Raw genomic sequence first — 13,591 nt, forward strand, 5'->3', positions numbered from 1 at the left:
CCTCTTTGCGTTATGTGGGGCACTTGATGGTTTTTGTTTTTGTTTTTCCTTAAAAAAAATTCCTCCTTTAGCCCTTTCCACCTTCCACCTCCCCCTTCGTCTCCCCAGGTTGATATTTTTTTCCTCTTCTGTGAGCTTGCCCATGAGCCTGCTCGGAAGCTACCGGAAAAAGACCAGCAACGATGGTTATGAATCCCTGCAGCTGGTGGACAGTAACGGGGACCTAAATGCGGGGAGCGGCGGGGGAGGCGGCAAGCTGAGAGTGAACGCCGGGGCGGCAGCGGCGCGGAGTCCCGCCCGGCAGCCTCAGGACCGCGCCAGCACCATGGACAGCTCAGGTAGCGCAGCAGGCGGGCAGCGCCCCGCTGAACTCTGCAGGGCCCTCCAGTTGGGGCCCAGTCCACTGGCTCCCAACCCAGTCCGGCTTCGCAGAGAACAGGATGAAGGCGAAGGCACCTAATACCACCAGGGTGTCGCGTCTCTAATTTCTGTAGTCCAGGGAGCTAGGAAACGTTAGATCAGTCCGGAGGCCCAGTGACCGTAGCGATCGCCTCTTAATCTCTCTAGGCTGCTAAATACACCAGCTGGGGGCGGGGAGAGGACGGGAAAGGGGAGGGGAGGGGTGGACAGGATAGGGGAGAGGGTGGCTCCAGGAGCGGTTGGGAAGGGGGCGGGGAGAGGCAGCTGCTTTCACTACCCAGCTGGATGAGGGGAAGAGGTGAAGGACGAAGTGTGCTGATTGTTTTTGCAGCCTGCTGACGTATTTATTCCAATTATTATTCTCGTAATGCTGATGTTATTTGCAATTCTGTAAAGCTCTGCCTCTTCTCTACTCTGCTGTCTGCTAGGTTTAATGCTGTTACCTTTCTTGAGCAAATTTTACCTGGGATCTAGAGCCCTTTTACACAGCTTTTATGATTTGCACAATGAAATTTTATTTCATCTGTTGTTGGCTTTGATCTTGTTTATCTTTATACTTTTGCACTGAGTGTATTAATATTTCATAAACCTCTATATGTAAGGAAAATGGAAATGCCTCTAAACTTTACATCTGGGCTTGCAACGGTCTTTTAGAAAGCGTTTTAGCAAGTTGGATTTTCTCTTGGAAATGTTCTTTTAGCGATTTCCATAGCATAGCAGTTATTTAATATATCCATGTTGGACCAGGAATGTCATTATAGCTGTTTGCTTACCTTTTCAAGGAACCAAGATAGGAGGATTGTTTATGTAAAAATAACTTATAATTGAGGTGCTCAGTGGCTTGTTCTATATTGGTAACTTTAATACTGGACAACTGAGAACTCCAAGAGGAAAGATTTGTGTTGAGTTGTTTGGGCAGTCATGAAACCAAACTGAATTTAATTCCTGCACTTTGCAAACAAATGCTTGTTTCTTTAAATCGTGTAATGGCTCTTCTTGGGCTACCATTTTCTATTTTCCTCATCCTATAAGCGGGATGAAATATTGTCCACAGGTGTTCAAGTGTCCAGGCTGAAAACTAATTTTATCCATGTAAGCTCCTATTGAAGTTAAATAAGGTATTGGTGGTGTGTTTTCTCAGTACTATTTTAAATTAAAGCTAAAATTATTCCTAAGGGACTCATGGTTTCAAGGGCTTTGGTACTGGGGTTGTACATGGTTATTTGATTTATGTTTTTCCAAATCTGTGATATATCAAAGTACAAACCATCTTTTGACTGGATGTGATCTCATTTAAATCTTACAAAAAAGATTCATATACTCTAAATGATGCTACTATAATCCTTTGTGAACATAGTGTGCATATAAACAAATAACTGAAATGAAAATGAACATTTCCAGATGAGTATAGAGGAGCCTCGCTTCAGGGAAATGAGATATGAAATTCTGAACATTTCAATTTTTCATAGAGATTTTCATTTTAAAAATTGGAATTTTTAAAAAAAGTATGTTAACATTGTAGAATAAATTCTACATATATTTCCTGAGCCTGGTTATATGCCAGGCACTGTGCTAATCACTGTAGGGAAGACAGTCGTAAATGAGACAATTCTGGCCTCTACGGGGCCATCGTATGATAAGGGCGGTAACTTGAACGCAGAGCAGCTTATGCTAGGTTCTGGTTTTTTGGGTTTTTTTCCCTATCTTTACGAAATCAGACTTTTTCAATAGGTTTGGAGAAAAAGAATGAATTGCCTTAATAAATTGTTGTAATGAAAAAGCATTTTTATTAATAATACTGCTCTCTCTAAAGTGCTTTTGCTAGGAGTTGATTCTTAATCTTGATCAAATTAGCACTATACGAAGAGGTTGCAGGGATCACCATCCACCCCCTTTAGGCTAAGAGAATATTGTGGCTTTGTTTCAACACGCGTTTCGGGAGAATGCTGTTTGGATGAGGGATTGGTTCTTGAGAGTGGGCTTTCTTGTAGCGGGTAGCAAGTTTCATTTACTAGAGCAACTATATCTGTCCTGTCTAATTATAGTTCCTTCTTCTAAGATTTTCAAAGAGTGGCCTTGTGCAGTGTAAATATATCCATTTGTTTAAGATATTTAATTAAACTCATGGATCACTTCTAAACCAGCAGTAATCTGCCCATTTATTCAACTGATTGTACTGTGACATGCTGGATAGGACAGGTGGTTCATGGGGCTTTTGCTCTAGCGAAAATGTTTAAGAATGAAAAAAATATGTCAAGATCCCTTAGAGAATGTAAAGCTTAGTCTTAACAATACCTTACATCTGTATAGATACTTATAATAGATAGGACACTTATCTTATTTCATTTCCCCAGAATTCTATTACATAGGGTCAGCAGCATGTGTCTGTGCCTAGAGACTTGGGATCAAACCTCTGCACTATTGTTACTAGCTGGAAAACCTAGAAATGTTTAAGCCAGTTCCCTTTTTATAAAACTAAGATCATCATAGTTGTTCTCACCATAGAGCTTAAGTTTGAGGCTTGAAACAACATGAGAATACATTTGCAGTTTTTCTTCTTTTTGCTGTCTGTGCCATTCCAATTTATGAGATGAGGAAAGTTATTCTTACAGATGGCAGGAGACTTGTTCAAGGTAAAATAGCAAGTTAATGACAGCCAGATTCGAGTCTTCTGACTCTAAGGTCTAAGTTTTTCCCCATTGAACTAAGCTATCTTTCTGTATAGGCATAATATCATTGTTGAAATGGAAACAATATTATCTACTTTGATTTTTCCTGCGATGTTCAGAGAAGTTAATGACTTTATAAGTCAACAGATTCCAGATAGATTCCAGAGCAGCCCTTTGCTGGATTTGTCTTGCAGAGCTGTCTGCCTGTCCTGGCTCACTTTCTCCTCCTCATTTTTAAAATTAATTAATTAATTTTTGGCTGCGTTGGGTCTTCATTGATGTGTGCGGGCTTTCTCTAGCTGCGGCGAGCAGGGGCTACTCTTTGTTGCGGTGCGCGGGCTTCTCACCGCGGAGCACGGGCTCTAGGTGCGCAGGCTTCAGTGGTTGTGGCGTGCGGGCTCCGTAGTTGTGGCTCGCGGGCTCTAGAGCACAGGCTCAGTAGTCGCGGAGCACGGGCTTAGTTGCTCTGAGGCATGTGGGATCCTCCCAGACCAGGGCTGGAATCCATGTCCACTGCATTGGCAGGTGGATTCTTAACCAGTGTGCTACCAGGGAAGTCCCACTTTCTCTTCATTTAAATTATTCTGTAGAAGAGTGTCATTCAAAGGTCATCTTCTCATATCCCACATGGCATTGCAGCTATGCCAATTCACTAGCTCAGAAACTTCATACTTCTCCTGTGTGCATTTCGCCTTCCACGGAAAGTAGAATCCACAGAAGTAGAATGCCCAATCTTGAGTCACTAAAGTGTTCCAACATAAGGCTTTACTTACAAAGTTCATAATGACAAGTCATAAGACAGTACACCAACTAAAATCCAGATTTTAATGGGATTTGAAAGTGTAAGGATGATGAGAATGCTAAAATGTTCTCTTGCCTCGTATGAATCTGACTGAAAACAAAAATTATCTTTAAAAAATACTATCCCAGGTAGTGTTTAAACACAGCACCCACATTTTGAATCTGGCTTTAACTTTATGAAACATTTACTTGGATAACTTCATCATTCATTGAAATATCATCAGCATATATGTACTAATATTACTTACTTAGGAATACCTGCCTGTTTAAGGGTCTTGAAGGTTGAAGGCAAAGTTGATTCATCCAACTTATTTAGTTGTGGCTAAAGTTTGAATGACTCTGGATAACCATTTAAGGATGCACCTGTGTCAAATTTCAAATGCTTGGAGACTGCCATGTTTCATAGACTTAGGAGAATCCATGTAGCCTATGACACTTTCTGTGAGGAAGCTTTCACTGCTTTCTGAGGCAGTACCTTTGGACTGCTCTCATTGGTACAGAGCCCTTTCTCTTATCTAGGCAAAAATCAGCCTTTCTGCCCTCTACGTTTCAAAATAAATCTAACCCCCTTCCAAAGGTTTTTCATCAATTTTTATTATAAAAGTTTTCCATGCTTTTGGCTAAAAAAGAATAAAAGATTTCATAAAGGAATAAAACGAAAAATGTAGAAATGTACCTTCTCCCTCCCTGATTTTTTAGGTCCTTGCCCCAGAGATAACCTCTGTTGAAAGTTTGTGTAAACAAATATAGGGCTTCCCTGGTGGTGCAGTGGTTAAGAATCCGCCTGCCAATGCAGGGGACACGGGTTTGAGCCCTGGTCCGGGAAGATCCCACATGCTGCGGAGCAGCTAAGCCCGTGCACCACAACTACTGAACCTGTGCTCTAGAGCCCGCGAGCCATAACTACTGAGCCCACGCACCACAACTGCTGAAGCCCACGCACTTAGCCCATGCTCCTGCAACAAGAGAAGCCACCACAATGAGAAGCCCGCACACTGCAACGAAAAGTAGTACCCACTCGCCGCAACTAGAGAAAGCCCGTGCGTAGCAATGAAGACCCAGTGCAGCCAAAAATAAATAAATACATTTATATTAAAAAACCCCACCAGAAATATATTGTATATATATATGTGTGCTTATATAAGATTAAAACTGTAATAAAATACAGATTCAAAGTTGTAACCATATACCTTTATATACAATTGTTTAATAATGTTTAATGATAAAAATAGCTACAATTTAACGACTACAATCCAGACATTGTGCTAAGCATTGTACATATGGTATCTTATTTAACCCTCATAAGAATTCTTTAAGGTGGGTGATAGTTACTTTCCTCTTATAGTTGAATAAAGTGAGGCACAGAGAGGCTCAGCAAGTTGCCTGAGGTTACACAGACTCTACTCATTCTGTATTGAGTAAAATTCCATAGAGAAATGCCTATAAGATTGCAAATGAAGAATTTAGTAGTAAATGTTTCTATCTGCTTCTTTCCCTGAGGTAAGAAGAAGTAAGAGTGTCTGAGGGAGCTGAAATAAATGTAGTTGTTTTTCACGTTGAATCTTGTGAAACAAGTATCTCCTCTTGTATTAAATATAACATAAAGAATTTTAAAATGCTGGAAACTAAGGAAATAGAGCAAAAACAGTATTGGATAAGGCTTATTAAATCCTGATATAATGCTGAGAAAAGAGTATAATTGGTGCAGCTTCATAAATTTATGGAACAGTATCTTGCCAATGAAAATGAGTCCCTGCTGCTCTGGGAATTAGGTCCAGAGTATTCTCAACTGGACGTCACAAGTCCCTGGTAGTACCTCTGAAAGCCAGCCCGATAGAACTTCATGTCCTTTCTTTACTGGTAGGTCCCTTGCCTCCCACCTGCATCTCTATGCTTCTGCATACACTGTTCCCTCAGCTTAGGCCAGCTTATCCCATAGCCATCCAGATGTCCACTTTTCCAGGTTATCTCCTACTCATTCTTCAGGACGTGGTTTCCATAATCTTAAACCCTATAAGCTGCATGAGATGGAGCGTTCTCCATGCTCCCTTCAGTGGCTTGCACGTCCCTGTCATAGCTGTCATCACATTGAGTTGTGATATGTTGCCTAGCATGTCTCTCCATCTGGACAGTAAGTAAAGTTCAGAGCAAGCCTGTGTCTTATTTACCTTTGTATTCTTGTCACTGCTTGGCATTTATTAGGAGCCTGTTAAATACTCTTCGAATGAATGAAAGCATGAATGGATTTGAATTTTTAAAAAGGGCATTTATAATGAAATATGCCCATCCAAACCTAAAAATAAGCATACAGCTAGATTTTCACAGAAATGAGGCCAGACTTGAAAGAAATGAAACTGTTGGCAAAAAGCTAGACCAGTTCAATAATGAGCATTTTTCATATGCAGGGATACCAGAGGGGAGAGAAGGATGATTAATACATAGTCCCAGACTCCCAAGAATTTTCTAATGTGTAAATAATTAGCTTAACAAAAGACTGCTTTCTTGATCAAAAAAATGCAATCTGTTGTATGATTCATCAAGGCAACTTTTTCAGCAGAAAAACAGAAACACTAAATATATACAACTAAAAAAATAGACTAACAATAGATGACTTTTCTCTGTAGATCTGTGTGTTTCATCAGTATCACAAGGTTTGAATCTTAGCCACTTTCAGGTTTAGTGTTAAACATTTTTTTTGTATCACCTTTGGCCATGTGTAGTTATATACAAGCTTTATGGTGACTTACTGCTTTTTATCACCTGTACTCATCTTGAACTCCTTTTGGAAAGAATCTATAATTTTGAGGTGGATTGAAGAATCCTGCAGTTTAGATTGTACATTTCCTTGTTGCCAAAACTTGTAACTCAGGAAAAAAAATAAATTACCGTTAGTGTATATTAAACAGTTTCTCTTGAAATCTACTTGGAAGCTTTCGACAGAGCAGCTCAGTGTATGAGAATTAGTCCTTTACTTTCAAAGGAATTAGGAAATTTCATGACATGTGTTAAGAGATCTGGCAGTTTCTGTTACCTTTAATTGCTTTACCTGACATGTCACAGGCTATAGTCTAGATCCAGAATACCTTCTTCTTTTTTTTGTTTTTGGCGGTACGCGGGCCTCTCACTGTTGTGGCCTCTCCCGTTGCAGAGCACAGGCTCCGGACGCTCAGGCTCAGCGGCCGTGGCTCACGGGCCCAGCCGCTCCGCGGCATGCGGGATCCTCCCGGACCGGGGCACGAACCCGCGTCCCCTGCATCGGCAGGCGGACTCTCAACCACTGCGCCACCAGGGAAGCCCCAAAATACCTTCTTATTTCAATAATGCATCAAAGCATAATTTTAACTGGGGATAGAAATTAAAATTCAGCTGTGTGTGGTGTTACCAATGCAAATAGCCCCACCACAGAAGCAATCAGATGACCCAGTAGCTTCTGTGCAGTGTTCGGTTTGCATGTGCAAAAAATTCCTGTTGGCATGTTGCAACTAGTACTCTACCTGGTGGCTGGCAAGTTTGTTTGGCATACGTTGTAAGCCATTTCCTGATTTTAGAAATATTATGCTGTGAAAGATGTGCACGCTGAAATTGGGCGTATAAGTGGTATAATAAGAGACAGAGAAAGTGTGAAGGGGGTGCAGAAGAGGAAGCCATAATTTGAACCAGGAGGACTAGGGAAGGCCACAGTGGAAAGTGATGTTTGAGCCAGATGTCAGTAGGTGGAGAAGGAAAGGAAAATTGTTTGGGGCTGAGGCTTAAGGCGCAGTGGCATCATCATGCACGGTGTGTTGAGAGACCTGCATTTAGACCTGGAAGCTGAAGCCCTGATGGGTGGGAAGTGCTCTAGTGGGTGGCACTGGAAGATAGGTCCGGGTGAGCTTGCTGAGGAGCTTGGACTTTATTCTGTAGGCTGGGGGAGGTCGCTGAAGGTTTGGGAGTGGGGCTGAGGCAAGCCTGACTTATCTAACAGGCATAGTGCCTAGGGACCACAATAATTTTAAGGCCCACAAAAATGTTTTAATTTCAATTTCTTTTAAAAAGTGGAATAAATAAGTAACAGTAAGGAATTCATCTTTATATCAATGCAGTAAAAAAATATGTAAACTTTTTTAAAAATGGGGGAATGGGCACAGGAAGGCAGAAGTGCCCCAGGGCCCACAGAGTCTCTTGCAGCTCCAGAGAGAAGAATGTAATGTGTGAATCCTGAGGATAATTTGCATCTCTGTAAGGGATGGAGTCCATCTGTGTTTCCTACCTGTGTCCTGGCTGCATCATATTTTCTTGAAGTGCTGGTTGAAAACACTGATTCCTAGGCTCCAGGAATTTCTGCTTTGCCAAGGAGGGAGGAGGTGTACTGAAAGAGAGAGCGGATACGCCTGGAGGACAGGGAGAACAGTTACGTGGCAGTTTAGTTGATGCCCTGAGAAATAACTAAGGCCCAAGCCAGGGCAGTGCTAGTGAGACTGAAAGGAAGAGGCCGCTCCTGAAAGCATTATGCGGAAGAGTGGACAGGCTGACAGCTGACCGGATGTGGGGTGGGAGGCCTAGAGAAAGCTGGAGATGATTAGCCTGGATGGCAGCAGGAGAGGAGGTAGTATTTCCAGTCTTTGCTAGAAGTGGAAAATATGACCAACTGGTTTTCTCTGCTGCGGATGCACCACGGGCACGCATGTGGCATGGCTGAATATGCTGTCAGCTTGGCACAAGATTTCACCAGGCTTTCAGCTCTTTGGTAACCTGCCCGTCAGGCTGTGCAAATCTCCAGGGCAGTGCTGTGGAGGGGCAGGAGGCAGGAGCAGAGCCTGTGTTTGCCTGGAGGGAGGAGTAAGGTAATCGGTGGAAATGCTAGAACCGAAGCTCTGTGGCACTGGGCTGAGTCCAGGACCGAGGCTGGAGGCCAGGACCGTGTAGGGTAGCCAGCTTGCCCTTACTCCCATTCTCACTGGATGAGCCCTCGGCTCTGGTTCCTTGCCTGGTGATGGAGGCACAGGAAGGAAGCTCAAACACCAAAGAAACTTGGAAGATGATTACTGCAGCAGGAATTCTCAGTCTCTATGGAAACAGACAAGTGCCTGAAAAAAAACCCTGACCCTAGGAATTCTCCAGGTCTGCTTGTACCAGCATTGGGCCACTTGAGCATTGCAGCACAAGTCCTAGCAGGACAGAAGCCCTCATTTCTCCTTTATCTCTCCTCCTCTGCAGCCCTTCTTCCCTCTCTTTGCTTCTTTCTTTCTCTTTCTCCTTCACTTCCGTCTTCAACCTCCTCGTCTCCCTCTTTCCTCCTTTGCCTCTGCTACTCTTCTGCTCTGTTGTTCTCTCTCTTTTCCCCTTTCCTGTCTGGATATTCTCCCTTCTCCCCAGTCAGTGAGTCAGCATGTTTTGGGAGGCTTGGAGCCCCATACCATAAGAAGTGTGTGGATGACTGTAGTTTTGGGGTGTGTGTGTGTGTGTGTGTGTGTGTGTGTGTGTGTGTGAAACTTAGATCCCAGCCTGCTGCATGTGGTCCAATAGGTGTGAACAGTGGTGTCACTTTCCAGTTTGGGTAATTGCATCTGACCTACCTAAAATTTCACTTGCTGTTTCAATTAGCAAAGTATTCCAGGCTGTGACTTGGTGATGAGAGGTTTCATAAGCCTCCATCCCAGAGGTAACTGCCTTTCATTCAGATGAAGGAAAGAATTTTTCTTCCTAATTCGCAGCTAGGGAGTGCAAGATCATAGCTCTCCATTTCCCCCTCCCTGTCTCTCCTACCTCACCCCTGCAGGAACGCAGATCTTTCTCTTCCCCTCTGCTACTGCTGAAGCCTAGATAAATTGCTGTGTTTTCAGTCTTTACAGTTCAGTTTGTTGGTGCTCTTGCGTAGTGGCGGTATTAGGGAATCATGAGTCAGAAACCCCAGATATAAGCTCTGGCTCTGTCATTTGCAGGCTGTGACCTTGGGCAGGTAATTCAAGTGAGGACAATCATACTGACCCTACCTGTTTCACAGGCAAGGTGAAATGTAGCTGATAGCACCGTGCAGTGAATAACCCTTCATTTATTCACTTCACAGTGTCTGTGGTCTGCCTACTATGTGCTGGTATTGTTCTAGGCACAGAGATACAATGCAGGATGAGACACAATCCAGTAAGCAAAGATAAAGGATTATATGGAGTGTTAAATGCCGTGGAGGGGACCAGAGTGAGAAAGAATAACTCAGGGTGGTGGAGGCCTGTTTTACAGAGCGTGATCAGGAATGCCTTGCTGAGGAGATAATATTTGAGGTGACACCTGAAGAAACAGAAGCAAACAGAAAGAAAAGTAAGAAGAGCTGGAGGTAGAACGTACCGCAAATGCAAAGACCTGGAAGAGGGAAAAAGCTTTGCAGAGAGGAGCAGTGGTGTAACTGGCACTTAGGGAGCCAGGAGGGAGTGACAAAAAAAGAAGTCTGAGTTGTGTTTTAAGAGACCATTTGACTGCTTATGTTGAGAAAGAATTTGAGGTGGCTTCATAGTTTTTCTAGATTGTAGGCACCATGGGTGAGGGCAGCAACTATGCTGTTCAACATTAATGGCCACCTTTTTTTCTTTTCCAAGTTCAAATGACATTTTCACAGCATCCTAGTGTTGGCAACGTGTTTTTGTTTTTTTGTTTTTTTTGTTTTTTTTAATACCCTGTCATATTTAGTTCTTACGATGATCCATTGGAGTAGGTGGTGTTTACAAAATGTTTTAGGGATAAGGAGTTCTGCTAAATTCAGTGAACTGATACACAGCCAAGCCAGCAGCAGGGCCCAGGTCTTCTGACATATCGGAGTGTGACAGAGATTGCAAAGGAGGAGGCCTGAGATCTTGGGCACCCAGTGACCAAGATGTATCAGCTACTTTAGGAGAAGACAAGCTGGAGGCATAGAACAGGAAAAATTAGGTTTTAGCTGTTAGGGAAATTGGCTTATTAGGTGCCTCAAAAAAGTATAGCAGGATTTCGCTTTAATTATTCGTCTTAACACCCAGCCGTTAAACCCCCTCCCAGGGTAGGAGGCTGGCTTTGTTTCTCAATGTGCCAGAAGAGAAGTGTCTCCGTTATGCCTCTCACTGGTACACACAGCCTGGCAGGCTTTCACGCTGTCTTGTTTTGTGAGCATTTGCAGTCCTAACAGAATACAGTTCTATTTCATATGTTGCTTTGTTTTCAAGCCTTTGCGTGAGAGCCGGGCTTCTTGTCTCAAAAACCAAAACCAAACCAAAACAAAAGCCCCTGTTTTTGTTTATAGCAGTGGTACCTGTTTATGAAAAGAAAATTTAAAATGATTCAGAGAGTGGTATAAAAATGAAAATAAAAGTCCACTTCTTTTCTCTCAGCTTTTAGTCTTACTCTCCAGATATAATTAATATTAATGATTTCTTGTATATACTTAGAGAATATGCAAGCATATGTAAGCTTATATACAACCGCATAGACACATGCAGATTCCTGCACACCCATATACACATACACGCATTCATATGTACTGTATACTTGTATATCCTGGAACCTTATACATGCTGTTATATAACTTGATCTTTACTTAACACTATATCTTGGATAACTTTCTACATTAGTACCTAGAGATGTAACTCATTTTCTCTAATGACTGCTTTGAATTCCACTGTCAATAGTTCCTCTATTGATAGGCAGTAAATATCTTTGAACATAAATTTTTGTGTATTGCATGTGTGGTATACCTCTGGGATAAATTCTTAGAAATGGCATTGCTAGGAGAAAGAGCCTATTCATTTCACATTATGATAGCTCTTGCTGCATTGCTTTCTAAGAACCTTGTACCAACTTAGATTTCTACTAACAGTGTATGGGATTACTTTTTTCCCCCACATCCTTGTCAAGGCTGAGTATTATCAAACTTCTTAATTTTTGGCAGTCTCATAAATGAGAAATAGTGATAATGCTTTGTTTAAAACTGGCATTACATGTTGATACTTCCATGAGTTATTTTTGTTTTTGGAAATGGGGTTTGATTACTTTTTATTACATAGGTAATATATATCTAGGGAAAAACAATTTAGAAAATGCAGAAAAGCACACACACACACACACACACACACACACACATACAACTGATAAACTTGTTTTTCATGGATGACCATTATTAACATTTTGGAATTGATCCTTTTGTCTCTTATCTATGTGTAAAAATATGAATGAAAAGATTTTCTGTTACCTTATTGGCTCTCCATTAATTGTGGCTACTAGTCTTCCTGTAGAATGCTGCAGTACATCAGTGGAGAGAGCACTGGAGTTGGAGCTAGTGATTGTTCTAGATTCAAGTTTTGAAATCACGGATTAGCTTTGTGACCTTGGGCAGTGCCTTTCTCATCAGATTGTTAGGAAAATCAAATGGGATAAGGTATAGAAAAGTGCCTAGTGCATTCCCTGCCCTAGAGTAGATGCTTGATAAGTGTTGGCTACATCAAGTGGTTGAAGCTAAGTGAGCCCATGTTGGGAATATTTTATTATGCTGAGTTTTCTTCAAAGTGGATTATTTTACTTTTTCATTTTACAAGGTTCTGAGCATTTTCTTTGTTATATTCATTCTTGGATTGTTCATAAGCTTTAAGACAATGTGTGGTTACCATGTAGTCCTCATAAATGTGTAGGGTTGTTATCAGCAGAACTCTTGGACGAGGCGGTCAACAGGCTTGATACATTATAAGGTCCTCAGGACAGCCCAGTTGAAGGAGAATATTCAGGGTGGAGGATGAAACCCAGGAACTTTCCAAGGATGAAAGGAATCTACTGTTTATGTTCTAAGCATGATTAGTCATTGCTTATATTTTTTTCTTTATTTTTTCCCAGTATTGCTACAGAAGCTAGTTCATGTAAAGCAGTGGTTCTCAAAAATGTCTGGAGACATTTTTGGTTGTCACAATGTGGGGGAAGGGTTGTTCCTGGCATCTAGTGGGTAGAGGCCAGGGTACTGCTAAACATCCTACAGTGCACCAGACAGCTCCACACAGTAACGAATTATCGGACCCAAACTGTCAGTAGTTTTAAGGTTAAGAAACTCTGATGTTAATGGAATGAATATATTGATTATGAGTTAAAGATAGTGAACGTGGTGAAGTATGCATTCATGGACCCATCAAACTAATGGTACTTGTCAGTGCTAGGCTACAAATTAAACCATACCTAAAAGGAATTTCTTCCTGGCTGCAAGAAGGTCCTTTGCTTTTCAGAAAGGTGGTGTGGGAAAGGCCTAAGTTATAAAATGGCTCTGTTTGGCTAGGATTATTACCTGGAGGCAGCCGAAGTCCTAGAAAGTTCAAGTTTGTGTCTCAGTCTCTGTGGAATCCAAGATGACTTCCTTTGTTCATTCAAGCATTTATTCATTCAGCAAACACTATTAAATGACTACGAGCCAAATAACTGTGCTGTGAAATCAAAAAGAGAAAGAAACAAAAGTCACAGTATCTGCCCTAGAGGAGCATAGAAGACAGTATTGTGGTTAAGAACTCAGATCCGGATCTGGATTATATCCTGGGCTCAAATCCTGCCTCTGCCACTTGTAATTTATGTGATTCAGGTTGTCATTTTAGGATGAGGTTAAGAACATCTACCTCACATGATGGTTGTAATGATCAAAATGTTGACAAACATAGGATGTTTAGAACAGTGTCTATCTCAATAAATTTTTCTTGTTACTTTTAGTTCACTACTGTTACTGGAATCTT

At 41.8% G+C, this 13,591-nt stretch overlaps 1 protein-coding gene across 4 annotated transcripts in view; it reads left to right on the top strand.

Moving 5' to 3' along the window:
• DNAJC6 (DnaJ heat shock protein family (Hsp40) member C6) overlaps nucleotides 1-13,591 on the top strand; it is a 155,751-nt gene that overhangs the window by 61,870 nt on the left and 80,290 nt on the right. The window contains exon 1 of one of the 4 annotated variants that reach the window (XM_007460080.1): nucleotides 7-338. The exons of the other annotated variants lie outside the window; for them this stretch is intronic. Within the exon in view, the coding sequence (XP_007460142.1) occupies nucleotides 143-338 (196 nt within the window). The 5' untranslated portion in view covers nucleotides 7-142. Of the gene's footprint in view, nucleotides 1-6; nucleotides 339-13,591 lie in introns of those variants that run through there. 4 annotated transcript variants of the gene reach the window in all.

Source organism: Lipotes vexillifer, unplaced genomic scaffold (assembly GCF_000442215.2).
Source record: "Lipotes vexillifer unplaced genomic scaffold, Lipotes_vexillifer_v1.1 scaffold134, whole genome shotgun sequence".
Classification (NCBI taxonomy): Eukaryota; Metazoa; Chordata; class Mammalia; order Artiodactyla; family Lipotidae; genus Lipotes; species Lipotes vexillifer.